This window comes from Pecten maximus, chromosome 17, assembly GCF_902652985.1.
Source record: "Pecten maximus chromosome 17, xPecMax1.1, whole genome shotgun sequence".
Taxonomy (NCBI): domain Eukaryota; kingdom Metazoa; phylum Mollusca; class Bivalvia; order Pectinida; family Pectinidae; genus Pecten; species Pecten maximus.
This window is the reverse complement of record NC_047031.1, coordinates 1,910,453-1,932,823: the sequence shown is the minus strand read 5'-3', so window position 1 is coordinate 1,932,823 and position 22,371 is coordinate 1,910,453. Positions and strand designations below refer to the sequence as shown.

The window sequence follows — 22,371 nt, the reverse complement described above, 5'->3', positions numbered from 1 at the left end:
CCTCGCTCCCTGTGCTGTGCGCGTCCTCGCTCCCTGTGCTGTGCGCGTCTCGCTCCCTGTGCTGTGCGCGTGCTCGCTCCCTGTGCTGTGCGCGTCCTCGCTCCCTGTGCTGTGCGCGTCCTCGCTCCCTGTGCTGTGCGCGTCCTCGCTCCCTGTGCTGTGCGCGTGCTCGCTCCCTCTCGCTCCCTGTGCTGTGCGCGTGCTCGCTCCCTGTGCTGTGCGCGTCCTCGCTCCCTGTGCTGTGCGCGTGCTCGCTCCCTCTCGCTCCCTGTGCTGTGCGCGTGCTCGCTCCCTGTGCTGTGCGCGTCCTCGCTCCCTGTGCTGTGCGCGTCCTCGCTCCCTGTGGTGTGCGCGTGCTCGCTCCCTGTGCTGTGCGCGTGCTCGCTCCCTGTGCTGTGCGCGTCCTCGCTCCCTGTGCTGTGCGCGTGCTCGCTCCCTGTGCTGTGCGCGTCCTCGCTCCCTGTGCTGTGCGGGCCCTCGCTCCCTGTGCTGTGCGCGTCCTCGCTCCCTGTGCTGTGCGCGTGCTCGCTCCCTGTGCTGTGCGCGTCCTCGCTCCCTGTGCTGTGCGGGCCCTCGCTCCCTGTGCTGTGCGCGTGCTCGCCTCCCTGTGCTGTGCGCGTGCTCGCTCCCTGTGCTGTGCGCGTGCTCGCTCCTGTGGTGTGCTCGTCCTCGCTCCCTGTGCTGTGCGCGTGCTCGCTCCCTGTGGTGTGCGCTCCTGTGCTGTGCGCGCGTCCTCGCTCCCTGTGCTGTGCGCGTCCTCGCTCCCTGTGGTGTGCGCGTGCTCGCTCCCTGTGCTGTGCGCGTCCTCGCTCCCTGTGCTGTGCGCGTGCTCGCTCCCTGTGCTGTGCGCGTCCTCGCTCCCTGTGCTGTGCGCGTGCTCGCTCCCTGTGCTGTGCGCGTGCTCGCTCCCTGTGGTGTGCGCTCCCTGTGCTGTGCGCGCGTCCTCGCTCCCTGTGCTGTGCGCGTCCTCGCTCCCTGTGCTGTGCGCGTCCTCGCTCCCTGTGCTGTGCGCGTGCTCCCTCCCTGTGCTGTGCGCTCCCTGTGCTGTGCTCGTCCTCGCTCCCTGTGCTGTGTGCGTCCTCGCTCCCTGTGCTGTGCGCGTGCTCGCTCCCTGTGCTGTGCGCGTCCTCGCTCCCTGTGCTGTGCGGGCCCTCGCTCCCTGTGCTTTGTGCTCGTCCTCGCTCCCTGTGCTGTGCGCGTCCTCGCTCCCTGTGCTGTGCGCGTCCTCGCTCCCTGTGCTGTGCTCGTCCTCGCTCCCTGTGCTGTGCGCGTGCTCGCTCCCTGTGGTGTGCTCGTCCTCGCTCCCTGTGCTGTGCGCGTGCTCTCTCCCTGTGGTGTGCGCGTCCTCGCTCCCTGTGCTGTTCGCGTTCTCGCTCCCTGTGCTGTGCGCTCCCTGTGGTGTGCTCGTCCTCGCTCCCTGTGCTGTGCGCGTGCCCCCTCCCTGTGCTGTGCGCGTGCTCCCTCCCTGTGCTGTGCGCGTCCTCGCTCCCTGTGCTGTGCGCGTGCTCCCTCCCTGTGCTGTGCGCTCCCTGTGGTGTGCTCGTCCTCGCTCCTGTGCTGTGCGCGTGCTCCCTCCCTGTGCTGTGCGCGCGTCCTCGCTCCCTGTGCTGTGCGCGTCCTCTCTCCCTGTGCTGTGCGCGTCCTCGCTCCCTGTGCTGTGCTCGTCCTCGCTCCCTGTGGTGTGCGCTCCCTGTGCTGTGCGCGCGTCCTCGCTCCCTGTGCTGTGCGCGTCCTCGCTCCCTGTGCCTGTGCTCGTCCTCGCTCCCTGTGGTGTGCGCTCCCTGTGCTGTGCGCGCGTCCTCGCTCCCTGTGCTGTGCGCGTGCTCGCTCCTGTGGTGTGCGCTCCCTGTGCTGTGCGCGTCCTCGCTCCCTGTGCTGTGCGCGTCCTCGCTCCCTGTGCTGTGCGCGCGTCCTCGCTCCCTGTGCTGTGCGCGTCCTCGCTCCCTGTGCTGTGCGCGTCCTCGCTCCCTGTGCTGTGCGCGTGCTCGCTCCCTGTGCTGTGCGCGTCCTCGCTCCCTGTGCTGTGCGCGCGTCCTCGCTCCCTGTGCTGTGCGCGTCCTCGCTCCCTGTGCTGTGCGCGTGCTCGCTCCCTGTGCTGTGCGCGTGCTCGCTCCCTGTGGTGTGCGCTCCCTGTGCTGTGCGCGCGTCCTCGCTCCCTGTGCTGTGCGCGTCCTCGCTCCCTGTGCTGTGCGCGTGCTCGCTCCCTGTGCTGTGCGCGTGCTCGCTCCCTGTGGTGTGCGCTCCCTGTGCTGTGCGCGCGTCCTCGCTCCCTGTGCTGTGCGCGTCCTCGCTCCCTGTGCTGTGCGCGTCCTCGCTCCCTGTGCTGTGCGCGCGTCCTCGCTCCCTGTGCTGTGCGCGTCCTCGCTCCCTGTGCTGTGCGCGTCCTCGCTCCCTGTGCTGTGCGCGCGTCCTCGCTCCCTGTGCTGTGCGCGCGTCCTAGCTCCATGTGGTGTGATCGTCCTCGCTCCTGTGCACTGCGAGTACTAGCTCAATGTGATTTATTAGCATTTTATTAGCATAAATAATGGACGCAGGCTTGTAGCCTCTATATCCATATCAATATCAATACATTGTATAATATAAATATTTCCTATGTAATTAATGGCTTGATATTAGTTCCTGTACATCCATGAATAAATAGAGAATACATGGTCAGTGTCTTAAAATATAAGCTGTATTTTGGCGAGGGTAAAGAAAGACAAAAGTGGCGAGCCTTGGCGAGCCACTTTCGTCTTTCTGTCCCGAGCCAAAAATACAGCTTATATTTTAAGACACTGACCATGTATTCTATTTATCCTGCAACAGTCATAAAAATAATCATCAAAAATAATTATTTTGAAGTGAAACGGTGTCAAAAATGACAGAAATATGTTCGCCTTTTAAACGTAGTTTCAATTTGAAGTAGGTCAGTCGAACTGACGCACGTGCTAAGATTCCAAAATACAGCTGTTTTCCGTTACTGCCGTATACAGCAAAAATATATACGGTGGGTGTATTCCGACAATGCGGTGGCAGTTGCAGGATAAAAACGTTTATTTTTCCAATGATCATCTAACATTATTTCAAATTTTATGACAGAATCAGCATTGACAACAATTTGTGGCAAGCTATTCCATAAATCAATAACTCGGTAACTGAAAAAATGTTTCCTTCCATCAAGACGACATCGCTTTTTGAATATTTTCTTATCGTGACCTCTGGTTCTACTCATCTTGTCCATTTGGAAAAAGTTTTTTGTTATTCTACTATCGTATATGTTATTTACTATCTTAAAAACGTTAATCATATCGCCTCTGGTCCTACGGTGCTGTAGCGTTGGGAGATTTAACCGTTGTACATAGCAGTTCAGGGTACGATATATTTTTAAATCCAGGGATCAGTTTTGTTGCCCTTCTCTGCACATTTTCAATGAGTTCTATATCTTTTACTTTTGATGGGTTCCAAACACTTGCAGCATACTCAAGGTGGGGTCTAACTAGAGCTTTAAATATAGCATTTTGAACATGAGTTCGTCCAGATACACAAAATATCTTCTTATCAGTCCAACTATACTGTTAGCTTTATTGACAATTGTGATGTGAGAGTGATATATAAATGCGATGTGATAGTAAAAGATAAATGTGATGTGAGAGTAATAGAAAAATGTGATATGAGAGTAATATATAAATGTGATTTGCTTACACACAAGCTTACATTGTACATGGACGGTAGAGGCAATAAAGTCCCTGCTAAAATGAAATCAACTCAACAGACAAAAACTTGAGTTGAATGACGTTTGAGACTCCACGTCACGAAAATAGTTAATTTATTTTTCGATGTATAGTACAAGTATTCGCCAGCTACTTTCGTTTTTAAAATTGAAAGTGAATTTAGCGCGCCAAATCATCTTGTCACATGATTTACTTTTCGACCAATCAAAAGTTAGTAATTTCCAATATGGTGGTTGCATGAACATCGCAGCAACAGCCAATGTGACAGCCGGGAGTTTTTTGTGTCTGTGGATTATTCTTACATACTAGCTGATTTCTGAGACAACTGACAATTGGCGATACGTACAAGGTAAGTGTGCACGAGCGTTTTATGTGCAGTTTCAGAACAGGTAGCGCATATTTTGTGACGATACAGGCTGTAAGTGTCGAGTGTCACAATATTGTCACCGGTTTCGCTCGATAAAAGCTGGACTGCTAGTTTGTCGTCGGTGACAGTTTGCGTTTAAAATAGCGATACATTGCCTGGACTGTTTTATGCGGTCGCATGATTTAATTGACTGTGTTTTTTTATCCAAACTGTTGTATTGACGTCTGCTCGAAATGTAGCCACAGTTTAAGTATGCGGATGAGTGGACCTACACAGTACACTGTAGGCATAGCCCGGGGTTGAAACTTGCCGTTAACAGATAACTTAAACAGACGGTTAAAGATACTGGTAATAATTCTAGTCAAAATAAGTTGACATTTTTTTAAAAGTCGCTTTACAATGTAATTTGAATCTCTTTTATTTCATGTCGGTTCTGGTCTCCACATGTACGTTGTACAAGAGTTTTATAAATAAATAATGACGGTAATAAAAAAATAGAGGCAAGAGATCAAGTATGTGCAGCTGTATGGAAACATAGAAAAGACTGTTCAACACATGAGACTTTTTCTTTGTGGTCAAAACAAAAGCAATATGCATCACAGGTGTTTCAAAACATCTGTAAACATTGTAAACAATATCATTTTTTTCTCTTTTGTTTACTGCATTCTAAGGCTGCATGATTTTAAATAGACTCTGTACACGAATTGCTGATTTATTTTTATTTTATTTTAAACAATTGGCTCTGAGTATTAAAAATTGATCTGATTGACGATTGGCTCCTCAGTATTTAGAATTAATCTGATTGATAAAGTCAAAGTGGGTTCCTGTCCTGTATATATGTTTAGAGTCAATCTGTAAGCTTAATTGTTTCATGACGGTTGTTATATATATATGGTAGAATGTACTTTATAAAGGAATTGAACCTCAGACAGGTAAATGAAGAATACTTCTATCAAATAAAATCAAGCAAAAAATCATCGGATCAACAATCAGCAGATAATAACATGTAGTTTCAGTTCACTGAGGACTTTTTCTGTATCAAATGCCTGAAGTATAAATATGTGTATTAGATTCATAGTGTGATGTTATATTTTACGCTTGAATAACTCCACTGAACAGAAGAATTCTTATTTTGATAACATATTTTCATGTATTTAAAAGGTCCCACTAGATATATGTTCGGTCATTGGTATGCTACATGTGTGTACACACACCCAGGTAGATATAAACTTTTAAAGCGTTCAATGTCGACAGAAGGTAAAAGTGTTGACAACTGTCTGGCATTCTATATTAACTGGCCCCAGATGTCTCTAGAATATTAAAATTTTGAATAAATAAAATTGAGCTTGATACTTTTGGTCTGTATCTGTATATGATTTTTCTTAATTATTCTGTGTGTCAAAATAAGGATTATCAATATAAGAAATTTGAATGGTGATAATTTTTCTTTGGCCTCCAGGCCGTCTGGCGATGATATGTACACCTTCCCTGCTTTCAAAGGCTAACAGTACTAGTTCTGGTCACACTATTACCTTTCAAATGTTAACAATTCGAAAGTCAGTGATTGCATGTATACTTTTCTCACTAAAGGCCGTCTGTCAGTAGAACTGTCAATATTCCTCAATTTTAAACTGGTTTTTATTACACGATGTATATTTAACCAACTCTATCGGAGAGAAGCCAGACTGGTCATGGTGTTGTTTCACAACGCAAGATCTAAACTAGTCAATGTCTGGATTTTGTCACTATTCATTCAGCTTAAATTCTAAAGCTTATTCTCCGCTCTATAAATAGACCCTTCAAGGCAAATCATTGAAGAAGGCTCCATTGTCTGAGTACTTTCTCTTGTTCTGTGGTGTTATTTTCTGACAAGGCTTTAAAAAGTTTAAATAACTGTCACCTCATGATCAGTGACCAGAGTTAAATGACCCAATAACACAGAGGTTGTCCTGCTTTCTGAAAATGTCAGGGTTACTGTCATTCAAGTACCCATGTGCTCTTGTTTGCCATTAAACCTATAGGCTATACAATAACATAATTTTTCTGGGAGCGAAAACTTCAAATTTAATCTCATAAAAATTCTACATCATTTGAACTTGAGCAATTGAGGCGATGAAGTTACTAGCACTCAGGAACTGGTAATGCAATTCTCCCAAAACTGTGTTTTTGGCTATCAAGTGACAACGAGGGCATTTATATAATCTTCCAGACATTTTTTAGTTTTTATTTCATTGTGCCAGTCCATAATTGACTGATTCAGTACGTAACGATATTAAGCAGGATTTTGTCTGATTTTGAATGGTGTTCAACTTCATAACATTAAAAACCTTGGGTCTCTACCTTTTCTATTTGGAGAATACAGTGGTCTATGTTATGGCAATAGGGAAATATTCAGGGCTTTTTCTGAGGGCTTTTTGGGGCCTTTAATGGGCCCCATTCCCAATTGAAATTTTTTCATATTTAAGCCAAATTCACAAAATTTGCAGTTTACTCCTGAAAAAATCTTTCCCAATTCACCAATTTTCCTCCCAAAATGAGACAAAATTGCCCTTTCCCAAACCTGTGAGAAAAAGCCCTGATATTATGAACACAGACCTTTTATGCCGCCGCATGAAATGGAGGTCTGGTAGTACTTTTGTCCATGTCTTTCACCCGTCCCGTCCCGTCCCGTCCCATCCCGATGCGATGTAACTAGCTAATCTCAGGAACTGCTGATGTGATCCTCACCAAACTGTGTTTCAGGGTGTGGATTGGTAGTGGGGCATTTACATGTTACAGACATTTTCTAGTTTATGTTTAATTTAATTAGCTTTAATGAATAGAAACAAAACATTGAGAAATATGTTCTGATCAACATGCCACCATACCAGATGATGTAAAAGAACACTTTCATAATTTCGGATTTGGAAAATATGAACATAAAATTGGGAAAATGTAACAAAATTCACCAGGGGATATGTATAATATATAAGGTTAATATTAAAAACGTATCCAAATAAAATCTCTGATCAGAGTTTGCATTTACTTAGCTTTATACCTTTTTTTCAAAGCAGACACAGAAAAAATAATATCTATACCCCACTTATTCCCGCAGCATACATTCAAACCTGCCTTAAATTAGCCTGAATTAGTGACTCCCTCTCATGTGACCATACCGCCCCCCCCCCCCCCCCCCCCCCCCCCCCCCCCCCCCCAAAGTTATTTACCATACCTGTTATCTAAACCTGGATTAAGACATCATCTGTCATGTGTAGCCTTTTTATTACCTCCCTTTGAAGGTATCATATGACGTGGTTTGTCTATCAATTCAAACTACACAGATGATCCCAATAAACATTGAAAACCCTGAGTATGATTTATTCAATGATTCATGTTATCGGCTTATAATTCAGCAGTCCGGCCTCCATGTTATATTATAATGGTCCCAGTCCGGCCTCCATGTTATATAATGGTCCCAGTCCGGACTCCATGTTATATTATAATAGTCCCAGTCCGGCCTCCATGTTATATAATGGTCCCAGTCCTGCCTCCATGTTATATAATGGTCCCAGTCCGGCCTCCATGTTATATAATGGTCCCAGTCCGGACTCCATGTTATATTATAATGGTCCCAGTCCGGCCTCCATGTTATATAATGGTCCCAGTCCTGCCTCCATGTTATATAATGGTCCCAGTCCGGCCTCCATGTTATATAATGGTCCCAGTCCGGCCTCCATGTTATATAATGGTCCCAGTCCGGACTCCATGTTGTATAATGGTCCCAGTCCGGCCTCCATGTTATATAATGGTCCCAGTCCGGCCTCCATGTTATATAATGGTCCCAGTCCGGCCTCCATGTTATATAATGGTCCCAGTCCGGCCTCCATGTTATATAATGGTCCCAGTCCGGCCTCCATGTTATATTATAATGATCCCAGTCCGGCCTCCATGTTATATAATGGTCCCAGTCCGGCCTCCATGTTATATAATGGTCCCAGTCCGGCCTCCATGTTATATAATGGTCCCAGTCCGGCCTCCATGTTATATAATGGTCCCAGTCCGGACTCCATGTTGTATAATGGTCCCAGTCCGGCCTCCATGTTATATAATGGTCCCAGTCCGGCCTCCATGTTATATAATGGTCCCAGTCCGGCCTCCATGTTATATTATAATGGTCCCAGTCCGGACTCCATGTTATATAATGGTCCCAGTCCGGCCTCCATGTTATATAATGGTCCCAGTCCGGCCTCCATGTTATATAATGGTCCCAGTCCGGCTTCCATGTTAAATAATGGTCGCAGTCCGGCCTCCATGTTATATAATGGTCCCAGTCCGGCCTCCATGTTATATAATGGTCCCAGTCCGGCCTCCATGTTATATAATGGTCCCAGTCCGGACTCCATGTTATATTATAATGGTCCCAGTCCAGCCTCCATGTTATATAATGGTCCCAGTCCGGACTCCATGTTATATAATGGTCCCAGTCCGGCCTCCATGTTATATAATGGTCCCAGTCCGGCCTCCATGTTATATAATGGTCCCAGTCCGGCCTCCATGTTATATAATGGTCCCAGTCCGGCCTCCATGTTATATAATGGTCCCAGTCCGGCCTCCATGTTAAATAATGGTCCCAGTCCGGCCTCCATGTTATATAATGGTCCCAGTCCGGCCTCCATGTTATATAATTGTCCCAGTCCGGCCTCCATGTTAAATAATGGTCCCAGTCCGGCCTCCATGTTATATAATGGTCCCAGTCCGGCCTCCATGTTATATAATGGTCGCAGTCCGGCTTCCATGTTAAATAATGGTCGCAGTCCGGCCTCCATGTTATATAATGGTCCCAGTCCGGCCTCCATGTTATATAATGGTCCCAGTCCGGCCTCCATGTTATATAATGGTCCCAGTCCGGACTCCATGTTATATTATAATGGTCCCAGTCCAGCCTCCATGTTATATAATGGTCCCAGTCCGGACTCCATGTTATATAATGGTCCCAGTCCGGCCTCCATGTTATATAATGGTCCCAGTCCGGACTCCATGTTATATAATGGTCACAGTCCGGCCTCCATGTTATATAATGGTCCCAGTCCGGCCTCCATGTTATATAATGGTCCCAGTCTGGCCTCCATGTTATATAATGGTCCCAGTCCGGCCTCCATGTTATATAATGGTCGCGTCTAGCTCCAGTATTAGTATAGCAGAATCTGGACCAATTTGAAGGTATCCGATAATTCTGACTATAATGTTTCTATCACTTCAGACTGTAATCAGAAGTAGCTAATGATCCTCCAATTACATCAAATTACTGTACACCAGCCGTATAAAGCCATACGGAAACTATATTTATATCATTCCAGGATAATGGCCGGTGTAATTAGCACATAACAACTGTCAGATGCTAACTGACAAAGCGTAAGCTGCTGGTGGTATTTATCAGCTAAATGACTGCTGATTATAGTATTAAGTGCAATGTGCCATATTTGGTATAAAAACAGAGCTGTATATATATGAACATAGCTTTAACTTTGCATTTTTCGTAGTGAAATATTTAAGGTTTAATGGTGAACATTTTATGAAAGTGATATTTTATTTTCACTCAAGTGAAAACTTGGCACATTTATCCACGTCACTCAATGAAATATAACTCATTATTAAATTAGAAACAAGGAACATCCTCGATTTGTATAATTTTAAGGCTATGTAGATAGATTATCAGCCATTTACCATGTGTTGAGGATGATTTAACCCATCCCTTTAATTATACCTCATCTTTTGTAACCAGCAGTCTTTAATTGAAATTCTTTAAAATTATATATATGTACGTATTTGGAACAGTTCTTTCACTATCATTATTATTATTATATCTTCAGTATTATCGAATGCTGTACATGTGGAGGTTGCCTTATATAGTTAAACCGAATATCTTCTGATTGGTCAAAAATTCCAGAAGAAATATTTTTCAGAAAATGTAAAAAGATATTTTTGACTCTACATCTATACCACTGAGTCTAGATCTTGACTCCATGAAGACTCCCCAGAAAATTTCGAGACTCGATCCCAAGAATTATTTTTGAAGTCTTGACTCCAGCCTTGGACCCCACAGAATTATTTTTATGCCCCCACAAAGAAACGGGGTGGGGGGGGGGGGCTATAGTGTTACCCATGTCAACCCCGTTCTGTCTTGTCAGGTCCCGTCCCATCCCAATGCAGTATAACTAGCTAATCTTAGGAACTGCTGAGGTTCCGGGGTGTCAAGTGGCAGCGGCTGGCCATTGATGTCTTTACAGACATTTTCTGGTTACTCAAGAGTTTGAATCCAGGGAGACTCTGGAGCTTCCAGAATTATTTTTGATAATTGAGTTGTCTCTTTGAGACATTTTTGAGACTTTTTAAATCAGTGATGTACTAGCTATATGATAGTCACATGTTTATTGTATATGTACAGCTTGTGCATGGCTGAAATCTACTATTTTGCCGACAGCAGTTCGAGAAAGGTCTCGCAATTTTCTGCATTTTAGTGAATTAGTGTGACTACAGCGATGTTTGTAGCATCAGACTATTGCTGTAAGGACATATATACCATTAACTAAACAGCTGTGGAATCCCCAAGTGACTAAATATAGATCTAGTACACATAGACTCTCTTTGAATGTGGTTAGGGAATTCCCAGGTGGATTAAATATAGATTTAGACGAATTGTCAGGCGATACCTGAGAAGTTTCTCTGTTTGTTTCCATACGTGAATCAGCTTTCCTGAAGTCATGTCCCTAATAGTCAGTGTTAATCATACATGTCATATATAATTCATTATCAATTACAGTAAGCATGACCCTTAGTCAGTGTTTAATTACATTTCGTATTTAATGTTTGATCAATTACAGTATGCATACATGTTTTAGCAATTTTCTGCTCTGTTTAGTGCTATTTCGCTAAATGATAATTTCAGGAATCAAACTTTCTATATTAATTAGATAATAAAATTTTTTGGCTTGCCAATTCGTCAATGGGTTAATTATTATTCTGTCAAAATATGGATATATGCTAAAATTTGAGTATGCCAAGTAAATTTACAGTATAATAATGGGTATTCTTGCCCCTGTGAAACGATTATGAATAATTCATGAACATTCATGAATAGTTCATGAATTATTCATGAACATAATTCATGAATATTCTTGATTTATTCATGAATATTTTCATGAAATTCATGAACTTAAAACTTCATGAACATTTTTTTCAAATTATGTTCATGAATATTCATGAATTATGTAAGAATGTTTTTCATTCATGAAATCATCATAGTTCATGAATGTTCATGAACTTTTTCATTCATGAAATCATCATAGTTCATGAATGTTCATGAACTTTTTCATTCATGACAATTCATGATTAGTTCATGAATATTCATGAACTTAAAACTATGATGAATACTCATGAACTTTTTCATTCATGACAATTCATGATTAGTTCCTGAATATTCATGAACTTAAAACTTCATGGACATTTTTTTCAAATTATGTTCATGAATATTCATGAATTATGTAAGAAAGTTTTTCATTCATGAAATCATCATATTTCATGAATGTTCATGAACTTTTTCATTCATGAAATCATCATAGTTCATGAATGTTCATTCATGACAATTCATGATTAGTTCATGAATATTCATGAACTTAAAACTATGATGAATACTCATGAACTTTTTCATTCATGACAATTCATGATTAGTTCATGAATATTCATGAACTTAAAACTATGATGAATGTTCATGAATGAAATATTTCATGAACATTCATTAATCCTGAAATCAAGATTTTCATTCATAAAATCATCATATTTTATGAATATTCATGAACTATTCTATTCATGATAATTCATGATTAATTCATGAGTTATGAACTTATTTAGAAAATGAATTTGCATGCATTTTACCACTTAATTTCATCAAAGTTTGTCATGAACTGTATCACTATGCATGTTTGACAATATCCTTGTAGTCCTTCCATTAAAAATTGCATTCAAATGGATCCATCACTTGTTTCAAAATTGTAATATAGACATGGCATTCAATTTAAAACTTTTTAGATAATCAGTTTGTTATTCAATTTAAAATGTAAGGTATTTTTTTATTCAAGAAAATGTTCAATTTTAAAGTCAAATTCTCATTCATTAAAATTCTTCAAAATTCATTACTATTTGATTCATTTTGATGAATTTTAATGAATATCATCTATGCATGAAAGTTCATGAATAGTTCATAATCACATATGATGAACTATCATGAATCTTAATGAATTTGTAAAATTATTCATAAAAGTTCATGAAGAGTTCATGAGAGGTATTTGATGAATATTCATGAACATTTTTTCATGAATCAAAAACTTACAGTATTCTTGAAAGTTCATGAATGATTCATGAACATTCATGAACTCATGAAAATCATCTTGCAGGGGAAAGACTGGAATGTTCCTTGACCCCTTATAATATTCCACATTAAAGTTTTAAAAATTCCCAAATTGAAAAAAAAAAAACTAATTGGGAAAATTTGACTGCCAACATGTAATTTACACTGAATATGACTCTTCTGTCAGAGTATTAAGGCAATCCAATATTATTGTGACAGATGACCAAATATACAATGTTGTGTACTTCATGTCTAGATATGTAATGCTGACAATGGCAAGTGTAATCCACAATCAAACTGTACTAAAGGTATGTGAAATACATTCTATGTCCGTTACAAAAATGTATCAGGCTTGACCATGTGTAGGCTACACTGACTGTGGGCATGCCCCAGTCACACAACATCTTCAGGATGAGTTAACGCAAACTTCAATCTTGTGAAAGAAACCAACTCGGCTCCACCTGAGTTACAACAACATCATGAACCCAAGATCTCTATAAAGTAATCCTGAACATGCAGTAAAATTTTTAGATAAAGTTTTGATCGTACAAAACATTAAAAAAGACTTAAGTTAAGGTGAATTGTAAAATCTTTAGACCTGGTGGACTCAATCACAGTCACATAAAAAAATCCTTAAAGTTACCGTGGATTGTACGATCTTCAGACCTGGTGAACTCGATCACAGTCACATAAAAAAATCCTTAAAGTTACCGTGGATTGTACGATCTTCAGACCTGGTGGACTCGATCACAGTCACATAAAAAAATCCTTAAAGTTACCGCGGATTGTATAATCTTCAGACCTGGTGGACTCGATCACAGTCACATACAAAAATCCTTAAAGTTACTGCGGATTGTATAATCTTCAGACCTGGTGAACTCGATCACTGTAAGTCACATAAAAAAATCCTTAAAGTTACCGTGGATTGTACGATCTTCAGACCTGGTGGACTCGATCACAGTCACATACAAAAATCCTTAAAGTAACCGCGGATTGTATAATCTTCAGACCTGGTGGACTCGATCACAGTCACATAACTAGATCCTTAAAGTTACCGTGGATTGTACGATCTTCAGACCTGGTGGACTCGATCACAGTCACATAAAAAATCCTTAAAGTTACCGCGGATTGTACGATCTTCAGACCTGGTGGACTCGATCACAGTCACATAAAAAATCCTTAAAGTTACCGTGGATTGTACGTTCTTCAGACCTGGTGGACTCGATCACAGTCACATAAAAAATCCTTAAAGTTACCGTGGATTGTACGATCTTCAGACCTGGTGGACTCGATCACAGTCACATACAAAAATCCTTAAAGTTACTGTGGATTGTACGATCTTCAGACCTGGTGGACTCGATCACAGTCACATAAAAAAATCCTTAAAGTTACCGTGGATTGTACGATCTTCAGACCTGGTGGACTTGATCACAGTCACATAAAAAATCCTTAAAGTAACCGTTGATTGTACGATCTTCAGACCTGGTGGACTCGATCACAGTCACATACAAAAATCCTTAAAGTTACCGTGGATTGTACGATCTTCAGACCTGGTGGACTCGATCACAGTCACATACAAAAATCCTTAAAGTTACCGTGGATTGTATAATCTTCAGACCTGGTGAACTCGATCACAGTCACATAAAAAGATCCTAAATTTAGACCGAAATGTATGATCTTCTGTCACCTGATTGACTCAAGTTAGGAAGGTCATCATTACTCTCCAGAAAAGGTGACTGATACAGACCCATTGGGCCTCTTGTCATTGTTGTTGTAATTAACTATTCAGTCAGCCTTGCCATGTAAAAATCAATCCGATTTGAATTTGATCAATAAATTTATAGATGCAGTGTAACACATGTATAGAAATGTGACAGTGTTTCACTGACTGTAAAACCTGAAACTTGATCAATACTCGGACTGTTGTCCTCATCTGCAGACCTTGGTGATGTTTTTATATGGCAGAGATTTTACTGTGATGGTGAGTATCCGAGGTAACAGGGATCTCCTGGTCAGGTGTGAAACTGATGGTTACTTTTAAAGGTATAACATATATGTAGATGCATCAAATCTTGTTTGAAATTAGCGAAAATAAATTTATGAATGAATAAATTTGTAATAGATGAATAAATTATAGAAAAATACATTTTTTAGGTGTATATATAACTGAATTGTGTCACAGTGTACCATATTGGAATAATTGATTCAAGGATATATTTAAGAATGAGTGGACAAAACTTGTTAGTCAGTATATGTGTTAGTTTGATTAAATAACATTGAGTAAGTTTAATGAATGAATAGTTGGGTGGGTTAAATATCTACTACACAATCAACTCTAAGGTAGCTATAGGGTAAGTCTACTACACAATCAACTCTAGGGTAGCTATAGGTTAAGTCTACTACACAATCAACTCTAGGGTAGCTATAGGTTAAGTCTACTACACAATCAACTCTAGGGTAGCTATAGGGTAAGTCTACTACACAATCAACTCTAGGGTAGCTATATATAGGGTAAGTCTACTACACAATCAACTCTAGGGTAGCTATAGGTTAAGTCTACTACACAATCAACTCTAGGGTAGCTATAGGGTAAGTCTACTACACAATCAACTCTAGGGTAGCTATAGGTTAAGTCTACTACACAATCAACTCTAGGGTAGCTATAGGTTAAGTCTACTACACAATCAACTCTAGGGTAGCTATAGGTTAAGTCTACTACACAATCAACTCTAGGGTAGCTATAGGGTAAGTCTACTACACAATCAACTCTAGGGTAGCTATATATAGGGTAAGTCTACTACACAATCAACTCTAGGGTAGCTGTAGGTTAAGTCTACTACACAATCAACTCTAGGGTAGCTATAGGTTAAGTCTACTACACAATCAACTCTAGGGTAGCTATAGGGTAAGTCTACTACACAATCAACTCTAGGGTAGCTATAGGGTAAGTAACTACACAATCAACTCTAGGGTAGCTATAGGTTAAGTCTACTACACAATCAACTCTAGGGTAGCTATAGGTTAAGTCTACTACACAATCAACTCTAGGGTAGCTATAGGTTAAGTCTACTACACAATCAACTCTAGGGTAGCTATAGGTTAAGTCTACTACACAATCAACTCTAGGGTAGCTATAGGTTAAGTCTACTACACAATCAACTCTAAGGTAGCTATAGGTTAAGTCTACTACACAATCAACTCTAGGGTAGCTATAGGGTAAGTCTACTACACAATCAACTCTAGGGTAGCTATAGGTTAAGTCTACTGCACAATCAACTCTAGGGTAGCTATAGGGTAAGTCTACTACACAATCAACTCTAGGGTAGCTATAGGTTAAGTCTACTACACAATCAACTCTAGGGTAGCTATAGGGTAAGTAACTACACAATCAACTCTAGGGTAGCTATAGGGTAAGTAACTACACAATCAACTCTAGGGTAGCTATAGGTTAAGTCTACTACACAATCAACTCTAGGGTAGCTATAGGTTAAGTCTACTACACAATCAACTCTAGGATAGCTATAGGTTAAATATCTACTACACAATCAACTCTAGGGTAGCTATAGGTTAAGTCTACTACACAATCAACTCTAGGGTAGCTATAGGGTAAGTTTACTACACAATCAACTCTAGGGTAGCTATAGGTTAAGTCTACTACACAATCAACTCTAGGGTAGCTATAGGGTAAGTCTACTACACAATCAACTCTAGGGTAGCTATAGGTTAAATATCTATTACACAATCAACTCTAGGGTAGCAATAGGGTAAGTCTACTACACAATCAACTCTAGGGTAGCTATAGGGTAAGTCTACTACACAATCAACTCTAGGGTAGCTATAGGGTAAGTCTACTACACAATCAACTCTAGGGTAGCTATAGGTTAAGTCTACTACACAATCAACTCTAGGGTTACGCTGTCAAAATATAGAGCGATGAATACACGGAACTGAGCAACGAGTCCCAGGCCATATACTCGCCTTTTGATGTATGTTTGTTTGGGATCTTTCTTTGGGTATACTATACGGTATTTTTAATAGTTGGACTGCGAAATGATAACAGAAACATTGGCGTACATTAGAACATTTATATAGGTCAACATCATAACACAATACAGAGGTGTCAATAAACAATAGCACAGTCTTTACTGAAACACACCGCCCGGGGCGATGACCTTATTTTCACCGCTGCAACGAAACTCTGTACGGAAAATCCTGCACATACGTGTGCATCACTTCGGGAAGACATGCTTACCCGACACTTTCCGGTTGCTCATCATCATATTGCTGTCCATATTGTCCTTTCAAAATTGAGCACACATCCTTCCATCTTCCATTCACTTTCCGCGCCTTCGCCTCCTCCCCCCAAGCTCCAATTCACCCGGAACTCCTCTTGCGTTTTTGAAAACAAAACTGCCAAGGGCGACAACTGCGCCTGCACTTATCTAAGGTCGCACATCACCATTTAATATAGCTATATTTACACATACATGAATATTTATTCTGACAACCCCCTATTTCTGAAAATACTTAACTTATGAATTTTCACAACATCAAGAATAAATTCAAATATAAATCCTGCGAAATATGTAATACATCCATTAATCATTACAATAAAGCGTTGTAGGGAGTAGGTCAACCACTCTAATACTGCCTACTTAGGTAATCTGCAGCTACATTTTCTGATCCTTTAATCATTTTGATGCGGAATTTGTAATTCTGCAAAAACAATGCCCATCGCATTATCCTACTGCTCTCAATCTTGCTCTTTTGGATATACACCAATGGCCTATGATCTGTGTAGAGTACAAACTCTCGCCCATATAAGTACATTTGGAATTTCTTGACAGCAAAGATAATAGCTAAACATTCTCTTTCGATAACGGAGTAATTCTTTTCTCTGTCAAGTAGCTTTTTACTTGCATAGGCGACTGGAAATATACCATCAGCATGTTCTTGTAGTAAAACACAACCTAAACCAGTATCTGAGGCATCAGACTGTACAATAAACATTTTTGAAAGGTCAGGCAGCCGTAGAACAGGGGCCGTGATCAAGAGGTCCTTTAGACATCTGAATGCATTGTCCTCTCCTGGTCCCCAATCCACCTGATTTGGTTTTCCCTTCTTGGTGAGGTCTGAGAGTGGTGTTGCAATATCCGCAAAGTTTGGGACGAACTTCGGTAGTACCCCGCTAGTCCAAGGAATGCTCTGACCTGCCTTTTTGTCTTCGGTTGTGGTGCGTCTCGAATCTTCTCCAGCTTATCTTTCTCCATGGTAATTGCACCTTCACCCACAGTATGGCCTACGAATCCTAGTGTCCTGTAGCCTATCATACACTTTGACGACCGTACCGTTAGGTTCGCATTTCTAATTCTCGAGAATAGCTCTCTAAGATCTTGAACATGTTCCTCCCATGTCTTGTTATGATTAAGAATATCATCGACATAATGGTCCGTATTCCTACTACCATCCAGCATTTTCCTCATCATTCTGTTGAATGTGGCTCCTGAGTTAACTAGACCAAATGGAAGCTTCCGAAACTGGTAACAACCTTCTGGCGTTTCTCTTCCACAGGTATTTGCCAGTAGCCTTTGCTAAGGTCGAACTTTGAGAAATATTTATCCTCGTGAAGCTTTGTCATAATATTATCAATATCTCCCATTGGCTCAGGATCAAAATGAGTCACTGCGTTTAGTTTGCGAAAGTCAATACACACCCTATTGGTTTGGTCCTTTTTCTTCACCATGACAATCGGAGCATTATATGCAGACTTCGAGGGTTCTACTATTCCCAAGTCTACCATTTTCTTAACTTCCTCCTGCACTTCTTTCCTTTTGGCATACGGTATTGGGTACGGTTTAACTCGGATAGGATTATTACTGGTTGTCTCAATACGGTGTGTCTGTAGATGTGTCGTTCCGGGGACATCCGTGAAAATATCCTGAAATTCTTCTAGAAGCGCTTTCACCTCTGACTGTTGATCTTCTGACAATTCGTCACTGATTTCAACATCCTTGAATGTCTCCTTTCCAGATAGGTTACCTAACTCTAGCAGGTTTTCATCGTCCACAGCTCCACAGTCTTTCTCATCTTCAGCCTCGATAACTGCGATTCCAGCTACTGTCTCTTTTGCTGACCCTATTGGACATGTTGCTTTACATTTTGTTTTGACGTCTATTCGCTCAACGTATAACTTCAGTAGATTCACATGATATATTTTTATTTTTCCTCCAACATCAACTTTATAATCCATGTGGTTTACGACCTCGACTACATCAAATGGTCCTTTCCACTGTAACAAAAGTTTGTTGTTGTCTGTTGGTAACAACACCAGCACCTTTTGTCCGACCTCAAACTGACGGTTCTTTGTTCTCTTATCATAGTGGTGTTTGTAAATTCCTTGTGACTTAAGTAGACTTTCTCTGGCTATCTTACAGGTTTCTTCTAACCTATCTCTTAAGTTGAGAACATACTGGTATGTATTCCTCGTCTCAGATTTCTCATCTGCCTCATCAGTCCATATCTCCTTTAACGCTTGCATGGGCCCGCGAACTGTCCTCCCGTACAGTAGTTCAAATGGCGAGAACCCAGTACTTGCTTGTGGGACTTCCCTGTATGCGAATAATACAGCGGGAATATACCGGTCCCAATCTTGTGGTCGTTCTTGGCACATCTTCTTTAACATGCTCTTCAGAACCCCATTCATTCTCTCACACCAACCATTACACTTCGGGTTGTATGGTGTTGTGAACAGTTGTTTGACTGACACCAGTCTGCACACCTCCTCCATGAGTCCTGAGGTGAACTGTGACCCTCTGTCACTTAGTATTTCCTTCGGGAAACCAACTCTACAAAATATTTCCATGAGCGCCTCTGCTATTCTCTCCGTCTCAATCTTGGGTAATGCTATGGCCTCAGGATACCTTGTCGCGTAATCCACAACTGTTAGTATGTAACGATTCTTACTTCCTGACGAGGGGTATATTGGACCAATCAAATCTACTGCTACCCTCTTGAAAGGCTCCTCAATCAACGGCATCTCTCCCAAAGGCACCTTTGTTACCCTGCCCTTTGGTGTGGTTCTTTGACATATATCACAAGACCTACAGTAGCGTGTCACATCACTAGTCATTCCAGGCCAGTAGAAACTTGTCGAAATTCTGTCGATAGTTTTCTGTATTCCCAAGTGCCCTCCAACAATTGACTCGTGTGCAAGTGACATCACTTTCTCCCTATATGTCTCTGGAACAGCGATCTGTCGTACATCTTCAACCAACTTCCCTCTCTTCTGTCTGTAGATACGGTACAAGATATTGTTCTTTATCTCCATTCGGTACTTATCACCTTGGTTACCTTCCTTAGTTTTTGCAATCTCGTGCCACCTGTTCAGTGATTTGTCCTCCTGTTGTGCTTTCTGTAGTCCATCCAGTCCAACAAAATCCACCTCCTTTGCTTGGACATTCAATGGCTTTATAGGTTGTTTCTCCCTCTTTGCTTCAGCTCTAGTCATCACTGCAGCTGACTTATTTTCTTCTGAAAGCGGCCTCCAATCAACATCAGCCGTTAACTTTGCTGTGTCGACATTACCGATTACCAGATCATAGATTGGATCCTTCATGCACATTGCCTCTAGCTTCCCTACATAGAAAGGGGTATCAACATCAATCTTTGCCATTCTGAACATCCGCTCTGTTCCATCAATCAGTATACATGGGAGTTCCTTGTCAGTGATCTGGTCAGGATTTACTAAAGCTTCCCTAACAGCAGCGCTGCTACATCCTGTGTCCCTCAGAACCTGCACTGGGTGATCTCCCACGTATCCAAGCTGAACAGGCATTCCACTGTCTTCCAGTCTAATACGTCCCATTATCGCTATCCTTGATTCCTTCTTACTGCTAATCTCATCCCTAATACAATCCTCTGTTACTTCCTTTTTCTTCCTTGAAGCCTTACAAAGTGCCGCCTTGTTGGTGTCTTTACTCTGACTACCCTTGTGTGGCCTTGACCCAATCTTGCCTCCTTCCACATGATCTCGAGCGATGTGACCCTCACCTCCACAAATAAAACAGCGACGTGTCCTTTGACCTTTATCATCTGTTGTCTTGTCACTAACCTTTGGGTTTTGCTGGGGGTTATGACGAGGTGAATGATTAGCCTTATTGGAATTATACCCAACGACCTTGTTAGGTTTGGAGATATTTCCTCCATGAGCCTCCATGTATTGTTCAGCAAGCCGTGTTAATTCCTTAACGTCCTTTGGTGCCCTCTCTTTGAGGAAAAGAGACATCTCTGATGAACAAGTCTGGATAAATTGCTCCCTTATAAGAAGGTCTGTTAATCCCTCAAATGAATGTTCAATCTCTGACATCTGAACCCATCTCATCAAATATCGTGTTGACCTCGCCACAAACTGGAAGGCGGTTTCACCCTTCTCTGGCTTACTCTCCCTAAACTTCAAGCGAAATCCTTCCTCAGTTAGATCATATCTTCTGAGTAGTGCCTTCTTCAACTCATCATAATCATCAATCTGCGTCGATGGCATGCTTGAATAGACTTGTAGTCCTTTACCAGTGAGCAGTGGACTGAGACTCACCGCCCAGTTATCTGTATTCCACTTCTGTGCTATGGCAAACTTCTCAAATCTCTCTAAAAATGCATCCATATCATCCTTTTGTTCATCGAACTTAGGTAGCTTGGGTCGCAGTGACCTTGACCTAGCCTCTTCGGAGTTTGACCTTGACATCTCGCTTCTCTCTTGTTCCATCTTCAGTCTAGCCATTTCAATGTCAGTCTGCATTCTCAACTTTTCCAACTCAAATTGCCTGCTTTTCTCAGCCTCCTCGAGGTCACGCTTACGTATCTCCTCCTCTCTGTACTCCTTTTCTTGGTCACGCTTCCTCGCTCTCTCCTCTCTGTCCAAGTACTCCTGTTCCTTGGCTCTGACAAACTGTTGTAACTCAGTTTCTTTAAAACCCAGTCTCTCCCCAAGTTCTAACCACATTTCGTACTCCATGGTATATTTCCAGTCGCTTATATACACTTATAAGTATGGACAATAAAAACCTTGAGTAACTACGGTTACAAGGATTCTACTCAGAATTATCTAATTTTAAAAAAATTCTAGAGTTTTAAAATCTAGTGAAAACAACCAATGTTGTGCAGTGAGTCTATTTACATAATATTCTACAGATATCAACATGCAAACAGAACACTGGTACTGATATAACTTAATCTAATTCAACATCTGTAACACAGCTAGTATACACTCCATGTACCCGAACAATACTTGTCCATGAGATTTTTCTTCTTTTTAATCTCAAATTAGAATAATAAAACAATCTGTCTAAAAATACCTGTGTATATTACCCGACCTATTCTCATCTGTGCAGAATAACAGTAAATCCACAGTATTTCTAAAAAAATGTGTGTACCGATACCCTATTCAGTATGATAGCTATAGCAAACAACCTACTCTCTAGTGCAAAATAACAATTGATAATAATATGCTCAACCTATTCTGACCCTTAGAATAATAGCATAAAAAAATATTATACAATCCGACCTATTTTGACACTCTGATGGTTCTATATTGCTACCCGCTAACCTACAGCTTATACTGAGGGTTCATGTTCACTTCCGGTAGACAGCTGACATGATACACCGACCGTATATACCTATACAATTGCATCTTAATACATTTTCTAATGCATAGGGGTACAACATCCAACATCAATTCCACAGTCCAACAAGCTACCCTTTGAATAGTTCAAAATAGATAAAAAGTCAAGTGGCCGAAATATCTACAGAAAACTGAAATCCCGGACGAGCCCCCAATTGTCAAAATATAGAGCGATGAATACACGGAACTGAGCAACGAGTCCCAGGCCATATACTCGCCTTTTGATGTATGTTTG

General features: G+C 41.8%; 2 protein-coding genes across 2 annotated transcripts in view; one reads left to right on the top strand and one right to left on the bottom strand.

Moving 5' to 3' along the window:
- The first annotated feature begins 3,942 nt into the window (after positions 1-3,942).
- Positions 3,943-22,371, top strand: part of LOC117315567 (ras-related protein Rab-27A-like) — a 51,972-nt gene continuing 33,543 nt past the window's right edge. The window contains exon 1 of the mRNA XM_033869809.1: positions 3,943-4,059. The gene's annotated coding sequence lies outside the window, so the exon portion shown is untranslated. The remainder of the gene's footprint in view (positions 4,060-22,371) is intronic.
- LOC117315829 lies at positions 17,973-21,470 on the bottom strand. Its single transcript, XM_033870231.1, has one exon. The coding sequence runs from the start codon at positions 21,468-21,470 to the stop codon at positions 17,973-17,975; it is 3,498 nt and encodes a 1,165-aa protein (XP_033726122.1).

Coding starts and splice junctions, on each gene's coding strand:
- LOC117315829 (XM_033870231.1), bottom strand. CDS start 21,470: ATGGAGTACGAAATGTGGTTAGAACTTGGGGAGAGACTGGGTTTTAAA.